Source organism: Alexandromys fortis, unplaced genomic scaffold, assembly GCF_014885135.2.
Source record: "Alexandromys fortis isolate MF-2015 unplaced genomic scaffold, M_Fortis_MF-2015_v1.1 scaffold_484, whole genome shotgun sequence".
NCBI classification, from domain to species: Eukaryota; Metazoa; Chordata; class Mammalia; order Rodentia; family Cricetidae; genus Alexandromys; species Alexandromys fortis.
The window spans coordinates 93,934-113,099 of NW_026068353.1; the positions used below are offsets into that span (position 1 = coordinate 93,934).

A 19,166-nucleotide genomic window follows, 5' to 3' on the forward strand; every position below is an offset into this window, starting at 1 on the left:
TATGTATGTGTATATTTGCATGTTGGTTTGGATGACAGAGGACTCCCTTGGGTAGGATCCTGCACGAGCGGCCCACCTTCTTTTATGTGACAAGGCTGTCATTGGCTTCTCACTGACTGGGCAAGGCTGGCAGCTCAGTGAGCGTCAGGGATCCTACTGTCTCTGCCTGCCCTAATGTCTACCAACATGACCAACCTTTTAAGTGGATCCTGGGGATGGAATTCATGTCCTTGTATTTCTGTGGCAACCAATTGACTAACTATACTATCTTCCCAGCTGCTCTTCAATTTCTCTCAGCCAATGATATTTTATTTTTTTAGGTACAAAACTTTCACCTCTTTTAGTGTAGGTTCTTCTCAGACATGTTCTTTTCACCTGTGGGTCTATTGCAAACCTATGTCTTAATTTCGGTGTTGATACCGTATCCCCAACTTAGGCAGTTCTCTGTTTTCACAGTCTCACCTCCTGTGAGATACTGTCTCTCAAGGCTGCTCTACTTCAGACCTTGTTTAGCATCTACAGCTCTTTCCAAATGAGCAGTTAGCTACTGGGGCTCCCACGAGCCCCTTAATTACTTTAGGAGCAGGCTGTGTTCATCTGCACTTGATACTCTAATTTTCAGCTGGGACTCTAAGGAATTAGAGGCAGATTCAGTCCTGGTTGAGTCAGCCTCCTTTCTGTCCCTGTGTTCTCTGCTCTCTGTCCTGCACAAGCTCCTCCTTCTCCTTCCCCACAGCTGAGAACTCAGAGAGGAAGTTAGTTTGAGGGTCTGGTCCACTCACCTTTGCTTCCACCAGAGGAAGATCATCAGTACACAGACTGGGGTTATTAGCACAGCCGTGGCCACAATCACCCCGACCGTGGCTACTATGTTCACAAAAGAAGGATTCCTTTGGCTCTCTGTGTTTTCCAAGCCAGCCGTGGTGACTACAGAGGAGACCAAGGAGGGGCTCTTCGTGGTGGTTCCGACTACTGTGAAGAAATGAGGAGTGAGTAGATCCTCCCTGGATGAGGAGGGATGGGGTGAGTGTCACATCTTGTCTCCTCTGTGGGATGTGGAATGAGGAGCAGATGTTAGAAGTGGGGGGGTCATCACAACATAAGGAATTGTATTAAAGGCTGTCTGCATTAGGAAGGTCAAGAATCACTGCTCTAGACCCAGGAAACGGGCCCTTTCTCTCCCTTCCCTGAGCCCTGGAAGCTGAGGTTAGACATTACATCAGGTCTACATGGCGGCCGTAGAGACTGCACAAGAACTGTGCTGTGGGCGTCCTCTCACAGGCTGGCTTTAATCCAGTCAACAGCCACTGCTGGATGTAGTGGCACAGGTGTTTATCTCAGCACTTGGGAGACAGATGTAGGCAGATTTCTTCTGTGAATTTCAGAACAACCAGAGCTACATGGTGAGACTCTGTCTTATAAAAACCAAAACATCAAAATATATTTTTTTTAAAAAAATGAGTCAAAGTGCAAAGTTGTGGTCAACAAGGAAGCACACAGAGTCCACAGATCCTGAAGGGCCAGGTGAAGGAGCACAGGAGGACCAGCCACCCAATGTTACACTCTATATTCCCATTGCTGGGGCTACAGTTACTTCTCCCTCAGAGGAGCGGCAAGGATCAGAAGACAGAGCAGCCACATCATGAAAATGGGGACATTAGTTCCCAAGACCCTTGGGGTTTATGTGGGAGCAGTGAGGGCAGGAGGGCAAGATAGGGGAGAGGGGAACTGGCAAATGGAGAAGAGACAAGGGAGTGGATAGGGATAGGTGAGGGATGGGCTCTGGGGAGCTAGGAGAAGAAATAGGGAACTAAGGTGACAGGTGACAGCTTACAGTTGAACCATAAGACACCAAGAACATGCAATGTGCCCCACTGCTTGTTCTGGACTTAGGTTGGGGCTATGTGGAGATACAGGGACTAACTGGAGCCCTGACACAGGACCAAGCGAGTCAGCTACATTCTGGAGAAGTCAATTCATTTCAAGGTCATGGGGAAGTGGACATGGACAGGACCACAGTCTTAATTTGAGTCAGAAAGGAGGTGAACTAGGGGGTAGGACACAAGCTGAAGCCAAGAGAGTGGTGGGGTTCCCTCTGAGCAGAGAATGACACACATGGTAAGAGGAGACAGCAAAGGCTTGTCACAATTACAGGAAAAGATTCATTTGGCAGAGGCATGGTCAAATCCAAGGAAAAGGAATATGAAAGAGGCTCAGAGTTGTGGTGCCTCAGGCGACATCTAAGAGACAAGGAAGCTAGAGAGGCATTGAAGCCACAGCCAGGATGGCTCACCATTGGTGATGGTGAGGTGGGTCCCATCATTCGACTGTAACATCAGCACACCTTTACTTGTGTTCAGACGAACTTGGCAGAAGTACACCGTCTGGTCCTTCTCCTTCAAGTCCAGGATTCTGAGGACTCCGGATGTCTGAGGCTGTGTCCAGTTCAGGATGACCCGGCCCTTAAAATGCTCGTGTATGAAACCCGAGGAAGAGTTGTAGATCAATTCCGCATGAAACTTCTTCCATCTCCAGAGAATCCTCATCTGTGAATCCTGTGCCAACTCCCAGGGGAAGTAGAAGGAGAAGGGGATCTCGATGAAGCCGCCCTGGACACCAGAGAGGCGTGCTGGTTGTTCCACCCGATAGCCATTTACTCTGTTGGATCCTGCTGAGTTCCCTGGGAAGGATGGGAGAAAATCTGAAGCCATGGAAGGGGATAGAAGGGACAACCCAGAGCTTCCTGAGCCTTCACCCCCAGGCAGGTGTAGAACTTGGAGCAGAAATGTCTCTAGGTCCCACTGTCCCATATAGGACAGAACAAACAAAAAAAGGCTGGACTGGACCCACTCTGAGGATGAGCTCTCTCTTGGGGTACAGGGGTCAGGCTGGCTTCTCTAGCAGTCAACTGTCCACATGACAGCCCACTCTTCCCAACTCCACTGGTCTCTTTTATGGTTAAGGCAGATGGCTGCTAGCAAGGTCCCCACCACTCACCACCACTCACCAGGTTGCACGCACACTGCTGTCAGCAGCAGAAGCAGGACCCACGCTATGACCCCATTCCCTCCGTGAAATGAGACCAGCAGAGCCATCAGGCAGGAGAGGAGGCCCTGTGGAAGAAGCCTGTGGCGCTCAGGATTCAGGAGAGAATCAGGGTAAAGGGATCCACATCCCCCAGGCCTTCTCATGTGGAGGACAGTGGGGGCAGAACCTCCCCATCTCCACCTCCTTGTGGCCAGCAACTTCCTGTATCATTCTGGCTTCTTCTTTCCCATGTTGCAGAAGATCCACCCTTGTGAGACGAGGGCCGAACCCTTGAGCCAGCCCTGACTTTGGCAGGAAGATATGGAATTGACCTCACCATGCCAGACACCTTGCTTCCTGTCCTATCCAGTCTTGCCCATTTCCTATGTGGTCTGTAATTGCTTTGTTTCCTCATCTCCATAATTCCCTCCCCACCCTCCCCTCCCCCAATCTATTTTTCATTGTCCCCTCACCTTCTGGTTGTTTGTGTCTCTCTAGTAACCTCAGGTAGAGAAGTGGTCAGGTTCTGCTCACTTCAGACACAATGAGGAAGGAAGTGATGGGGACACACATTCAGATCCCAGACTTAGAAGAGTTCATCACTACCCTGTGTCTGCTCTTTGCCCTGTTGTTGCCTTTCAGGAACTCTTCACAGCGCCCCAGCAAGCCCAAAGTCCAGTGGACACTCTGGCCCCAGCCTCTCACTGCTGCTGAATCAGTGACCTCACTGGGCTTCCTGGGTGATCTTCTCCTTCTTCTCGAGAATGACTCCTTTTTTTTTGTTGATTTATCCTCTACACTTTTCTCTGCTCCCCTCCCTGCCTTTCCTCTCTCATATATACCACCCCAAGGTCCCCATGATCCAAATTTACTCAGAAGATCTTGTCTTTTTCTACTTCCCATGTAGATTAGATCTATGTTAAGTCTCTCTTAGTGTCCTCTTTGTTGCCTAAATTCTCTGGGATTGTGGTTTGTAGGCTGGCTTCTTTGCTTTATTTTTAAAAATCACCTATGAATGAGAACATGTGATAATTATCTTTCTGTGTCTCTGTTATCTCACTCAAAATAAGGTTTTCTAGCTCCATCTATTTTTCTGCAAAATTCAAGATGTCATTATTTTTTTTTTCTGCTGGGTAGTACTCCATTGTGTAAATGGACCACATTTTCCTTATCCATTCTTCGGGTGAGGGGCATTTAGGTTGTTTCCAGGTTCTGGCTATGACAAACAAAGCTGCTATGAACAAAGAATCAGAGAAGCCCTGGCACATGTCACATGACTGGCACACAGCAAGTGACTGGACTTCAGTCCCATCGAGTTCTTGTATTCCTCCATTCTACACTGACTTCTGGCTGCCTGCTCGGTGCAGTCTCTGAACTCTGGTCAAGGCCGATAGATCTTCTTCTGAGCTCCTGGGAGGACAATCCCACAGAGCACTTGAGAGATTCTCTCTGGTTGTGACTGTTCCAGAACATTCTTTGGATGAAATGGGCAAAGAAGGCTAACAGTAGCAATGTGTCATTCGGGCCATAATGCCTGGCACATCTCTGAGCGTGGACACAGCTGACCTGTGTTAGGAATAGAGGAGTAAGAGATGGGGGCAGAGGCTGTGTTGGCCATGGGGAGCTGCTCTAGGAGGGTCATCCCACCCTTCTCCATGACAGGATACCATCAGTTCCCTGAAGGGCTGGAAGACGTGATTGTACCAGGGGAGTGGCATCATTCTGCCTGAGTGATAAGTGCAGAGGTGACTTCCCATTCCTTTAGATCTCTTGGCACTGACGGCCTTCTCCATGCTCCCCTGCAGGTGACTATGCAGCAGCCTCTGTCATGTCTGCTTTCTCTGCCTTCCTCACAGTCCCCATGGTCCACTGATCCCTTGACCTGGGACAGAAACAAATTCCAGTGGCCTCACTCCGAGCTGCGCATGGACACAGATCTTTTTCCATCCATCCTGCCCTTGGAGACCCCAAGCAAGAAACTTTTGGGATGAGTTGGCCCCAAATTAAAATCAGGAGAGGGGATGGGGCCTATTGAACCTGTCAGAAAGCCCCCACACTCCTTTACTGGATGCAGTCTCATGTAGTTCAGGCTGGACCTTGAACTTCTTATGTAGCCAAGGATGACATTGAACTCCTACAGATCCCCCTCTCTGCCCTCCCACGTTCTGAGTGGCAGGTGTGCCCCACTGTGCCCCTTTGTCTCCTGCTGGAGATAGAACCCAGGGTTCTGTGCATGCCTAGCAGGTAAGCACTCCACCAATGAACCCTCTCTTTAGTCTCAGTGAGGTCTGAGAGGGGGCCATCCTGGTCATGTGTACTCACCTCCAGGGTTCATCTAGCCCTGCCCTATAGTCTAGAGTCTGTCACCAAAAAGAGGCTGGGCCTCATGAGGCTGCCATATGTCAGCTGCTGGTCAACAGCTTTTTTGCAGAAAAAGCTCTGGTTGGTCCTTCAGGATCCCAGCCACCACTTGTGCTCAGCCTCACTGCTGCCACCTGCTGGCCTCTGAGTCCCAAGTCATTGGCTCTGTTGTTTCAAGTCCTGGACTCAGCTGGATCCCCATAGGGGCCCTGCTGTGGGATAACTTTTGTTCAGGATGCTGTAATGAGTTTCCTGCAGTGACAACCGTGTTTCCCCCAATAACAGTGACTTGGTCCTGCAGCTGTGATGCTTTCATAGGGACATGGGCACTTTCTGTGGAAGAGCAGCCTGTTTCCGCAGTGAGCACACTGGGGCTTTTGTGTGCTTGTGATCTTGGTACTGTCAGGTTACAGTGTTAGAACCTGGCTGCTGCTCAGGCTGTAGCATGGGTATACACAGCCTCTACAGAAAAAAAATAAGAAAGTGTAATTTAAATATTTCACCCAAGGTGGGCTAGGCATGATGGTGCAAGCCTTTAATTCTAGCGTTTAGGAGGCAGAGGGAGAGGCAAGTGGATCTCTGTGTGTTGGAGGCTCCCTGGTCTATATAGCTGGGCCAGCAAAGGCTGTATGGTGAGACTTTGTTTCAAAAAGCAAAAGCAAGCATACAAACAAAAACAAAACCTAACAACGAAAACTTACAAAATACAAAAGAGCCGAATGTGCATGACATCTAAGGTTGTGCTCTGGACTGCACATACATGAGCACACAGTTATTTGTGCACATATGCCCCTGCACACAGACACACACAGTCATCCTAGGCAATTTCACATGGGATGTGCCACCACGTGTTTAACCAGTCCTCCTCCTGAGAAAACATGGCTGCCCCATTTGTCACATTCCCTGTCACACTCCTAGCACTCCCCGAATTCGTCTTTGAGTGACAGCAACAGAATCCAGATGGACCCCAAAATAACCCACGCAGGTTGGGTCCTGAAGAGAGCTAGGGAGATGCGAGAGGAGATGGTAGAAGGATGGCGGCTGGTGGTGTAGACAGGACACTCAGGCTGCACTAGGACATTACAGTAGCACAGATGCCCCGCCCCATCTGACCTCTTCTTTCTCCCCTAGGATGACATCATCATCTTCATCTCCCACATGTGCCCCAAATCTCAGCATGAGCACCTCCCTGCACCACAGTAGAGGGAAGCAACAAGAAGAGACTCTATAGTGTGTCCTAAAGGCCCAGTGAGTGAGGTTGTGTGACCTACTCCTCTGGATTAAGTCTCCAGGTTTTGCTGTTGCCCAAGATTAGAGACAGAAACTCATGAATCATCAAGTTTGAGGTCACAGTAACTAAGAATATCCTAGTCCCCTCTGCACCATCCTATATTTTGCTCTAAAAAAAAAGACAAAGAAAAAACAGCAAACAAACTATTGACAGACAGTGCGTACATAGTGGCACATGACTCTATCCCAGCACTCTGGAGGCCGAGGCAGGTGAATTTCTGTGAGTCAGAGAACAGCCTGATCTACATAGAAAATTACAGAACAGTCAGAGCGACATAACAGAGACACCCTGCCATTTCAAAAACAAAGATACAAACAGAGAAAAGCAAACCTACTATGGTTGAAAATTTTGTCTAAGTGAATCTAGAGAGAAAACTAGTGACATCTTCAAGTTCTTTTTCACCAACCAAAGTGTACTAATAGATGACCTGCCTCCATCCCCTTTCTGTACTATTCGCAGTTTTGCTTAGCTTTGGTTTGTTGACTTCAAGACAGAGTCTCCTGTTCAGCAGGCTGGCTTCAAACTCAAAGCCTCCAATTCACTGGTGGTGGATCTCCATGTCCCTCCTTGTTCGGCAAGCATCATGGGGTTGGGGACAATTTTCCCAATGACTCAGCTACTTCCATGACTGATATGCACTCAAGGCTTCTGATTGGTGGATCTCAATTAAGCATGCTCATGCATCTTTTCTGACTATAAAAGCAGCCTGGTTTTGATTCTTATTGGTCAGTCTGCTGTCTGTATGTCCCAGCATGCTCTTTGGTAGATGCTGACCCACTGACTATCAAATGTTAAGACAAACTGGACCTGAGAAGGAAGTCTTGTCCTAAGAGAAACCCCAGAGATCAGTATATCAACATGGCAGGAAATAAGGAAAGTGGGTGCTTGTAGATGGGCCTGTGAAAAAAGGAAGCCCAGCAGGGGAGCCAAGGAAACCATAGTCTTTCAACTGAGCAGGGTCATGGAGGGGTCAGGGGCTGTATCTGAGATGTCAGTGTTCAGGGAGAAAGGGAGAGAAGAACTGGGATCCTCATGCAGATGTTCTCAGTGTGGACATTGGTCCCTGCTTCTCTCAGTGATGCTGCTCCTGGACACAATCTTCTACTCTCTTAGAGGTCCCACATGAGTGTGGGGGGTCAAGGGAGATTTATTGAAATTATTAATAATTCCATAGAGAGACAGGAAACAGCACAGTCAGGCTCTCAGGAACAGAGACAGAAAAGATGATCTGGATTCTAAGGAGAGGAAATCAGAGTCTACATGACAGAAGTGGGAGTTCTCTTCTTGTACCTCCTGTTCAGGGAAAAGATGTATCAGAGATGAGAATGTAGCCATGCTCTCTGATTCTTAGGCAGGGAGCAGGGGGGAGAGTGAGATGCAGGGTGTGTCGCCAGCAATCCTTAGTGTAATGTAACTTCACAACCCTGGCAAAAGATGCTGGCCCCTGGAGGTCTGGTAGCAGCAGATAACAATGTCTCTGCAGGTGCCTGTGGCAGACCCTAAAAGAAGCAGGAGGAGTTTCCAGAGTTAGTCTTCCTGTACATTTCGGTGGTTAGAAATCAAGCCTAGGTTATAGGCCTAGGCAGCAGCGCCTTTTCTCACAGTTATATTGCTGGTTCACACTATTTTTGGTTCATTAATATGTAATTTTAAAATGTTTCATTTAAAATAAATTTAGAAAATGTTATGACTATGATTTATCCCTGGGGAATTCACATTGGTTTTTTTCTGACAGAGCCTCTGACTGCCTTGGAGCTCAGCAATAAGGCTAGAGTCGCTGGACAGCCAGTCCCAGAGCTCTACCAGGCCCTTGCTTGTCCAGGGCTGGATTACAAATTCCTGCCACCTCCCTGGCTTATATTGTGGGTTCTCAGGATCAAGCTCAGGTCCTCCTGCCAAGGGCAAGTCATTGATGACTCAATCACCTCACTAGCTCCCTTGCATGGCTCTCAAAACAATCTTTCCCACATAGCCCCTCACCTGATCCTTGGCATGACAGCTGCTCAACTAGCTGGGGTTTCAGCTTTAGTCTGCTGGCCTGTAGGAGAAGAACCAGTGTCAGTGTGGCAGCCATGCTGATCCTCTGTCTGCCTCTCAGCTGTTCTCTGTGTTCAGACAACATTAGGGGTCCAGGGCAGCAAACAGCTCTGTAGCAGCCAAACAAGGACAGGTCTGAGTGTCACCAGGACCTGAAGCCACTCCTCAGCTGTCCTTCTGCACAGCACAGCCAATCAGAGGACAGCTCTCCTGTCCACTTCCCCTTGTCCATGTCCTTTTCCCTTTGCTTCTTTCCCCTGCCTTGACCTCATGTCCCTTCCCTGCTCTTCCTGCTCTGCACTCACCAGGCCTCCTTTTGTCTCCCTGGAACCTGACTCCCTGGCTTCCCTGTGAGTGCAGCTGCTGCTCCCTGCAGATTCAGTCTCAGGGTTCGAATCCCAGTCAGATCTGCTGCCTCCCAGACTGCTGCTCTCCACCTCTCAGCTGCTCTTCTTATCCATTGCAGGGCTGAGCCCTTCTGAAAACCACAAACTACATCTTCACACTTTATTACTGTGCTCCCGTTACACTCCACTATCTGCTATCTCTGCTCCTGCCCTGTAGTCTTCTACTCAGCATGGAATTATGTCTGCTCTGAACCCAGTCCACACTTGTCTCTTGTTTTGTGTGTGTACAAGGTCTCAATGAGCCCAGGCTGTCCTTCAACTTTCTATGTAACTTCAGGCAACCTTGTTCTCTTGATTCAGTTCTCTGTGCTTCCCAATGCTGGAATTTGGGTGTCTTCTACTCTGTTCCCAAGATTGTTTCTTAGAATCCTTTTGAATTTTAGAAGACAAATCATTTATCTATACAAAAATGCACTTGAGATTTGAATAGAGATCGCATCAAATTTTTAGAATGTTTTGCATTGTAAGGACTTATTGTATTAAATTTTCCATTATTTAAATAATCTTACAAATTTCAGCATTTTCCTACCCTTTTAAAAGTATTTTTGGGCAGTATGTATATGTATGTGTACATTTGCATGTGTACACACGTGTTTGGATGACAGAGGACACCCTTGGGTATGATCCTGCAGGAGCTGCCCACCTTCTCTTATGTGACAAGTCTATAATTGGCTTCGCACTGATTGGGCAAGGCTGACAGCTCAGTGAGCGTCAGGGATCCTACTGTCTCTGCCTGCCCTAGTGTCTACCAACATGACCAACCTTTTAAGTGGATCATGGGATGGAATTCATGTCCTTGTATTTCTGTGGCAACCAATTGACTAACTATACTATCTTCCCAGCTGCTCTGCAATTTTTCTCAGCCAATAATTTTTTATTTTTTTAGGGTACCAACCTTTCACCTCTCTTAGTGTAGTTTCTTCCCAGACATGTTCTTTGCACCTGTGGGTCTATTGCACACCGTTGTCTTAATTTCGGTGTTGATACCATATCCCCAACTCATGCAGTTCTTTGTCTTCATGGTCTCACCTCCTGTGAGATGCTGTCCCTGAAGGCTGCTCTACCTCAGACCTTGTTTAGCAGCCACAGCTCTTTCCAAATGAGCAGTTAGCTACTGGGGCTCCCACGAGCCCCTTAATTACTTTAGGAGTAGGCTGTGTGCATCTGCACTTGATACTCTAATTTTCAGCTTGGACTCTAAGGAATTAGGAGCAGATTCAGTCCTGGTTGAGTTCAGCCTCCTTTCTGTCCCTGTGTTCTCTGCTCTCTGTCCTGCACAAGCTCACCCTTCTCCTTCCCCACAACTGAGAACTCAGAGAGGAAGTTAGTTTGAGGGTCTGGTCCACTCACCTTTGCTTCCACCAGAGGAAGATCATCAGTACACAGACTGGGGTTATTAGCACAGCCGTGGCCACAATCACCCTGACCGTGGCTACTATGTTCACAAAAGAAGGATTCCTTTGGCTCTCTGTGTTCTCCAAGCCAGCCGTGGTGACTACAGAGGAGACCAAGGAGGGGCTCTTCGTGGTGGTTCCGACTACTGTGAAGAAATGAGGAGTGAGCAGATCCTCCCTGGATGAGGAGGGATGGGATGAGTGTCACATCTTGTCTCCTCTGTGGGATGTGGAATGAGGAGCAGATGTTAGAAGTGGGGGGGTCATCACAACATAAGGACCTGTATTAAAGTATGTCTGCATCAGGAAGGTTGAGAATCACTGCTCTAGACCCAGGAAACAGGTCCTTTCTCTCCCTTCCCTGAGCCCTGGAAGCTGAGGTTAGACATTACATCAGGTCATCATGGCAGCCGTAGAGACTGCACAAGAACTGTGCTGTGGGCGTCCTCTCACAGGCTGGCTTTGATCCATTCAACAGCCACTGCTGGATGTGGTGGCAGAGGCCTTTATCTCAGCACTTGGGAGACAGATGTAGGCAGATTTCTTCTATGAGTTTCAGAACAACCAGAGCTACATGGTGAGACTCTGTCTTATAAAAACCAAAACACCAAAATATATTTTTTTAAAAAAAAATGAGTCAAAGTGCAAAGTTGTGGTCAACAAGGAAGCACACAGAGTCCACAGATCCTGAAGGGCCAGGTGAAGGAGCACAAGAGGACCAGCCACACAATGTTACACTCTGTATTCCCAGTGCTGGGTCTGCAGTTACTTCTCTCTCAGAGGAGAGGCAGGGATCAGAAGACAGAGCAGCCACATCATGAAAATGGGGACATTAGTTCCCAAGACCCTTGGGGTTTATGTGGGAGCAGTGAGGGCAGGAGGGCAAGATAGGGGAGAGGGGAACTGGCAAATGGAGAAGAGACAAGGGAGTGGATAGGGATAGGTGAGGGATGGGCTCTGGGGAGCTAGGAGAAGAAACAGGGAACTAAGGTGACAGGTGGCAGCTTATAGTTGAACCATAAGACACCAAGAACATGCAATGGGCACCACTGCTTGTTCTGGACTTAGGTTGGGGGCTATGTGGAGATGCTCCATATGGGGACTAACTGGAGTCCTGACACAGGACCAAGCAATTTAGTTAGATTCTGGGGAAGTCAATCCTATTCAAGGTCATGGGGAAGTGGACATGGACAGGACAACAGTGTTAGTTTAGTCAGAAAGGAGGTGAACTAGGGGGTAGGACGCAAGCTGAAGCCAAGAGAGTGGTAGGGTTCCCTCTGAGTAGAGAATTACAGAGAAGCTCAGAGAAGACGGAGTCAGAAAGTCTTGTCACAATTACAGGAAAAGATTCCTTTTTGCAGAGGCAGAGGCAAAACAAAGGAAAAGGAATATGAAAGAGGCTCAGAGTTGTGGATCCTGAGTCGACACCTAAGGGACAAAGAAGCTAGAGAGGCATGGAAGCCACAGACAAGATGGCTCACCCTGGGTGATGGTGAGGTGGGTCCCATCATTCGACTGCAGTAGCTGCAGGCCTTTACTTGTGTTCAGACGAACTTGGCAGAAGTACACTGTGTGGTCCTTCTCCTTCAAGCCCAGGATTCTGAGGATTCCGGATGTCTGAGGTTGTGTCCAGTTCAGGATGAGCCGGCCATAAAATGCTTATGTATGTAACCCGAGGAAGAGTCGTAGATCAATTCCCCATGGAAGGGCTTCCATCTCCAGAGAATTCTCATCTGTGGATCCTTTGCCGACTCCCCAGGGAAGTAGAAGAAGAAGGGGATCTCGATGGAGCCACCCTGGACACCAGAGAGGCGTTCTGGTTGTTCCACCCGATAGCCATTTACTCTGTTGGATCCTGCTGAGTTCCCTGGGAAAGATGGGGAAAATCTAAAGCCATGGAAGGGGATAGAAAGGACACCCCAGAGCTTCCTGAGTCTTCACCCTCAGGCAGGTGTAGGACATGGAGCACGACTGTCTCTAGGTCCCACTGCCCCATATGGGACAGGACAGACAACAAAGGGTTGGACTGGACCCACTCTGAGGATGAGCTCTCTCTTGGGGTACAGGGGTCAGGCTGGCTCCTCTAGCAGTCACCTGTCCACATGACAGCCCACTCTTCCCAGCCACACTGGTCTCAAATATGGTTAAGGCAGATGGCTACTAGAAAGGTCCCCACCACTCACCACCACTCACCAGGTTGCACACACACTGCTGTCAGCAGCAGAAGCAGGACCCACGCTATGACCCCATTCCCTCCGTGAAATGAGACCAGCAGAGCCATCAGGCAGGAGAGGAGGCCCTGTGGAAGAAGCCTGTGGCGCTCAGGATTCAGGAGAGAATCAGGGTAAAGGGATCCACATCCCCCAGGCCTTCTCATGTGGAGGACAGTGGGGGCAGAACCTCCCCATCTCCACCTCCTTGTGGCCAGCAACTTCCTGTATCATTCTGGCTTCTTCTTTCCCATGTTGCAGAAGATCCACCCTTGTGAGACGAGGGCCGAACCCTTGAGCCAGCCCTGACTTTGGCAGGAAGATATGGAATTGACCTCACCATGCCAGACACCTTGCTTCCTGTCCTATCCAGTCTTGCCCATTTCCTATGTGGTCTGTAATTGCTTTGTTTCCTCATCTCCATAATTCCCTCCCCCCCCTCCCCTCCCCCAATCTATTTTTCATTGTCCCCTCACCTTCTGGTTGTTTGTGTCTCTCTAGTAACCTCAGGTAGAGAAGTGGTCAGGTTCTGCTCACTTCAGACACAATGAGGAAGGAAGTGATGGGGACACACATTCAGATCCCAGACTTAGAAGAGTTCATCACTACCCTGTGTCTACTCTTTGCCCTGTTGTTGCCTTTCAGGAACTCTTCACAGCGCCCCAGCAAACCCAAAGTCCAGTGGACACTCTGGCCCAAGCTACACACTGCTGCTGAGTCTGTGACTTCCCTGGGCTTCCTGGGTGATCTCTCTCACCTCAACAGCGACTCCAGAGCTACTCCAGCTTCTGAAGGAGTCTTTCTGCCTCCCACCACTCTTAACACACACTTGGAAGAGGAAACCAAAGATCAGAGATGCCCTGGCACATGTCACATGACTGGTATGTGGCAGGTGACTGGACTTCAGTCCCATCGAGATTGTAGTCTCACTCTCCACACTGACTTCTGGCTGCCTGCTCAGTGCAGCCTTTGAACTCCCCTCAAGGCCATGGATCTGATGCTGTGCTCCAGGAAGGCTGTTGCCACAAAGCACTTGAGAGACTTTGTCTAGCTGTGACTGTTCTAGAATATTCTTTGAATGAAGTGGGCAAAGAGGGCTCAGAGCACCAATGTGTCTGTCATGACATATCACCTGGGACATCTCTCAGAGTGGACACAGCTGACCTGTGACAGGAAAAGAGGAGTAAGAGATGGGGGCAGAGGCTGTGGTGGCCACAGAGATGGTTCTCTAGGAGGGTCATCCAACCCTTTCCCTTGACAAGGTGCCATCAGTTTCCTGAAGGGCAATAAGACGTGACTGTAGAGGAATTGAAGAGGAAGTGGCATCATTATCCCTGACTGACATATGCAAAGGTGACTCCCCAGTTCCTTAGATTTCCTGGCATTGACTGCCTTCTCCATGCTCCCCTGCAGGTGGCTATGCAGACTGCCCTCTGTGATATCTGCTTCTCTGCCTTCCTCAAAGTCCCTATGGTCCGCCGATCCTTTGACCTGAGCCAGAAACAATTTCTCATGGCCTCACTGCCAGCTGCACATGGACACAGTTCTTTATCCATCCATCCTGCCCTTGGAGACCCCAAGCACAGACAGGGCCTATTGAACCTGTCAGAAACCCTCCCCCAACTCCTTTACTGGATGCAGTCTGATGTAGTCCAGGCTGGGCCTTGAACTTGTTACATAGCCAAGGATGACCTTGACCTCGTACAGATCCTCTCTATTCTCCCAAGAGCTGGGTGACAGGCGTGACCCATCATGCATTTTATTCTCTGCTGGGGAGAGAACCCAGGGTTCTGTGCCAGGCAGGTAAGCACTCCACCAATGAACCTTGCCTTTAGCTTCAGTAAGGTCTGAGAGGGGCTCTCATGGTCATGTGTACTCACCTCCAGGGTTCATCGAGCCCTGTTGTACACTCTGGGGTCTGTGGGTAAAGGGTAACTCCATTTCTAAGTCACCAAGGAGAGGCTGGGCCTGATGAGGCTGCCATGTGCCCCTGCTGGTCAACAGCTTTTTTATACAAAAGGCTCTGATTGGTCCTTCAGCATCCCGGTCACCACTTGTGCTCAGCCTCACTGCTGCCACCTGCTGGCCTTTGAGTCCCAAGTCATGGGCTCTGTTTCAAGTCCTGGACTCAGCTAGATCCCCATAGGGGCCCTGCTGTGGGATGACTTCTGTCCAGGATGCTATAATGAGTTTCCTGCAGTGACCGCCATGTGTTCCCCAATAACAGTGACTTGGCCCTGCAGCCGTGATGCTTTCACAGGGCATGGGTACTTTCTGTGGAAGAGCAGCCTGTGGCCACAGTGTGCACACTGGGGCTTTTGTGTGGATGTGACCATGGGACTGTCAGGTTACAGTGTTAGAACCTGGCTGCTGCTCAAGCTATAGCATGGGTATACACAGCCTCCACAGAACAAATAAGTAAGCGTAATTTAAATATTTAACCCAAGGTGGCTAGGCATAATGATGCATTCTTTAATCCTAAAATTTAGGAGGCAGAGGGAGAAGCAAGTGGATCTCTGTGTGTTGGAGGCTCCATGGTCTATATATCTAGTCTATATATCCTGGTCTATATAGCCAGGCCAGCAAAGGCTATATGGTGAGAGTTTGTCTCAAAAAGCAAAAGCAAGCATACAAACAAAAACAAGCAACAAAAAACTACAAAACACAGAAGAGCTGAACATGCATGATATCTGAGGTCTTGCTCTGGCCAACGCATACATGAGCTCACAGTTGTATGCACACACATGCCCCTGCACACAGACACACACCGTCATCAAAGGCAATTTCACAGCTGATGTGCCATCACGTGTTTACCAGTCCTCCTCCTGAGTAAACATGGCCTCCCAAGGCCAGGCTCTATAAGTCTTCAGACTCCAGTTTCTGATAATGTCCCTAGCATAAAGACTCTGATTTTATACCCAGCTGTGTTTTCTTGTGACAGTGGTGGCTGAGAACAGGCTTAATTCTTCCTATTTCTGTCTGAACCACCAATTCCAGAAACTTCCCTCAAATAACCAACAGTGCAGGGTCATCATCATCTTCATCTTGCTCATGTGCTGTCCAACCTCAGCCCGAGCACCTCTCTGAACTCCTGTAGACAGAAGCAACAAGAAAAGACTCTATAGTGTGTCCTAAAGACCTAGTGAGTGAGGTTGTGTGACCTATTCCTATGGATTAAGACTCCAGGTTTTGATCTTGCCCCAAGATCAGAGACAGAAACTCATGAATCATCAAGTTTGAGGTCAGAGAAACTACGAATCTCCTAGTCCCCTCTGCAATATCATATATTTTGCTTTAAAAAACGACAGACAAAGAAGAAACAGGAAACAAACTAAAAACATACAGTGTATACAAGGTGGCACATGACTTTATCCCAGCACTCTAGAAGCTGAGGCACGTTGATTTCTGTGAGTTAGAGACTAGCCTGATCTACATAGAAAACTACAGAACAGTCAGAGCAGCCTAGCACAGACACCCCGCCATCTCAAAAACAAAGATACAAACAAACAGAGAAAAGCAAACCGACTATAGTTGAAAATTTTGTCTAAGTGAATCTAGAGAGAAAGCTAGTGATATCTTCATGTTCTTTGTCACCAACCAAAGTGAACTAAGATGACCTGCCTCCATCACCTTTCTGTACTTTTCGCAGTTTTGCTTAGCTTTGGATTGTTGGCTTCAAGACAGGGTCTCCTGTAAGGCAGGCTGGCTTCAAACTCAATGGGTAATAATGATAGCCTTCAATTCATGATCTTTCTATCTCTACCTTTCAATCATTGGGATTATAAGCATATGTCACAATGTCCAGTTCCCTTTAGTACTTTTTGTTACTGACTGCCTCAGGACAGGGAACACAAATCCCAAAGACTAGAACCCAACATCTTCTTCACACTTGGAACACAATGTTCCCTTCACCCAATGGGAATTTGGTCTGGGTTAAGGCACCTAAACGTTGCTGAGATTGTTGGTTCTGTGTTCTTTACCTCTTGAAACCTCTCCTTTTGAACAATGACAATTGACCTGGCAAGTCACACGAACGTTTAAGTAACAGCTCTGAGGTCCCTTCCCTCTGCCCAGCTACTTAGAGAGTAGAGTTGATGAATGGACACTCCTTTAGATGACTGGCCAGACCACCATAATGGCAGCTTGCTTGTGTGAACACTTCAAGGTGAAGAACCAGCCTGTCTCCATCTTAAGCTTAAAATCATCTTAGAGTAAGAACAAATTAGGTTCATTTCTGCTTTTGATTAAACCTCTGTAGCTCAAGGATTTGGTTGTGTCCCACCTGTACCCTTAACTATAAATGGTTCCATACTGCCTGTTCCAGGAATGACAGTCATATCTTTATTTTTTAAAAATGTTTATGACTGTTTTGTGACTCTACCTTTGTTTCAGAAGCTTATGTGGCTACCCACAATGACTTGTGATGCCCACCCTCCAACCATGTCTTTGTTTCAGGAGGACTATCTTGTTATGCATATGTTTTGCTCCTGTAACACAGACTGTTTCACCCACTAAAATCCTTCATTTGGAAACCCCTGCCTGAGCTATAGAGGACTTGTCTTCCTTACATTCAAAGTGATGACCTCTTGAACCCTGCCTTGGGGGAAGCAGCTCGTGTATACAAATAAAAAGCTTGCTTTAATCAATTGCTTGCTTTAATTAATTAATTAATTAATTAGATCATGATACGTTGGGTTGTCAGTCTACCTACTCCCATCTTTAAGATTAACTCAGGGATGCCCGGAGGAGACACCACCCCAGCTGTCAAGGTTACTGGGACCTTGGCCGCTGATGGGTTCAGCCTCAGAGGCTTGGATCCAGTTACACCACAGCAGGCATCTCACAGCTGTTTCCGTAGACTTCACTTTAGTCATGAGAAGCCTTGGTGGCTTCTCCATCACCCCTCCATCTTCAGCAAGCATCATAGGATTGGGGACAGTTTTCTCAATGACTCAGCTAAGTCCCATGATTGATAACGCACTCGAGGCTTCTGATTCGTGGGTCTCCATCAAGCATGCCCATGAACCTCTTCTGGCTATAAAAGCAGCCTGATTTTAATTCTTATTGGTCAGTCTGCTGTCCTTATGTCCCAGCATGCTCTTTGGTAGAAGGTGACTGGTTGACTATCAAATAAATGTTAGACAGACTAAATTTGAGAAGGATGTCTTATCCTAGGGGAGACCCCAGAGACCAGAACATCCACATGGCAGGAAATAAGGAAAGTTGGTGCATGTAGCTGGGTCTGTGAGAAAAGGAAGACCAGCAGGAGGTCCTGTTCAGGGACAAGATGTATCAGAGATCAGGACCATAGCCATGCTCTCTGATTCTAAGGCAGGAGGCAGGTAGGAGAGTGAGATGCAGGGTGTGTGGCCAGCAATCCCTACTTTGATGGAAACTGGTCACCTTGGTTAGATGCTGGCCCCTGTAGTTCTGGTAGTGGCAGATAACAGACAATGTCTCAGCATGTGCCTGTGGCTGACCCTGAGAGGAAGAGGAGGAGTTTCCAGAGTTAGTCTCCCTGTACATTTCGGTGGTTAGAAACCAAACCCAGGTTATTGGGCTAGGCAGCAGCGCCTTTTCTCAGTTATATTGCTGGGCCACACTATTTTTGGTTCATTAATATGTAATTTTAAAATGCTTCATTTAAAATAAATTTGAAAATGTTATGACTATGATTTATCCCTGGGAAATCCACATTGAATTTTCTGACAGAGCCTCTGACTGCCTTGGAGCTCAGCAACAAGGCTAGAGTCGCTGGACAGCCAGTCCCAGGGCTCTACCAGGCCCTTGCTTGTCCAGGGCTGGGATTACAAATTCCTGTCACCTCCCTGGCTTATATTGTGGGTTCTCAGGATCAAGCTCAGGTCCTCCTGCCAAGGGCAAGTCATTGCTGACTCAATCACCTCACTAGCTCCCTTGCATGGCTCTCAAAACAATCTTTCCCACATAGCCCCTCACCTGATCCTTGGCATGACAGCTAGCTGCTCAACTAGCTAGGGTTTCAGCTTTAGTCTGCTGGCCTGTAGGAGAAGAACCAGTGTCAGTGTGGCAGCCATGCTGATCCTCTGTCTGCCTCTCAGCTGTTCTCTGGGTTCAGACAACATTAGGGGTCCAGGGCAGCAAACAGCTCTGCAGCAGCCAATCAGGGTCTGGATTGAGAGTCCCCAGGACCTGAGGCCAGTCCTCAGCTGTCCTTCTGCACAGCACAGCCAATCAGAGGACAGCTCTCCTGTCCACTGCCCCTTGTCCATGTCCTTCTCCCTTTGTTTCCTTCCCCGATCTTGACCTCATGTCCCTTCCCTGCTCTCCCTGCTCTGCACTCACCAGGCCTCCCTTTTGTCTCCCTAGAACCTGACTCCCTGGCTTCCTTGTGAGTGAAGGCTGCTGCACCCTGCAGATTCAGTCTCAGGGTTTGAATCCCAGTCAGATCTGCTGCTGC

General features: G+C 48.4%; 1 protein-coding gene and 1 pseudogene across 4 annotated transcripts in view; both read right to left on the reverse strand.

Moving 5' to 3' along the window:
• The window catches only part of LOC126495348 (paired immunoglobulin-like type 2 receptor beta), a 5,307-nt gene extending 1,942 nt beyond the window's left edge, over positions 1-3,365 (reverse strand). For 3 of the 4 annotated variants that reach the window (XR_007590137.1, XM_050132957.1, XM_050132956.1), the window contains exons 1-3: positions 3,008-3,365; positions 2,294-2,680; positions 783-972 (exon numbers count right to left, since the gene is read on the reverse strand). Coding sequence is in view for 2 of the 4 variants with exons in the window: in XM_050132957.1 (XP_049988914.1) it covers positions 783-972; positions 2,294-2,680; positions 3,008-3,191 (761 nt within the window). In the remaining 2 variants the exon portion in view is untranslated. The remainder of the gene's footprint in view (positions 1-782; positions 973-2,293; positions 2,681-3,007) is intronic. The other variant, XR_007590138.1, reaches the window with a different exon arrangement.
• A 7,104-nt stretch (positions 3,366-10,469) lies between these two features.
• LOC126495351 (paired immunoglobulin-like type 2 receptor beta) lies at positions 10,470-12,966 on the reverse strand (annotated as a pseudogene).
• Positions 12,967-19,166: the final 6,200 nt, after the last annotated feature.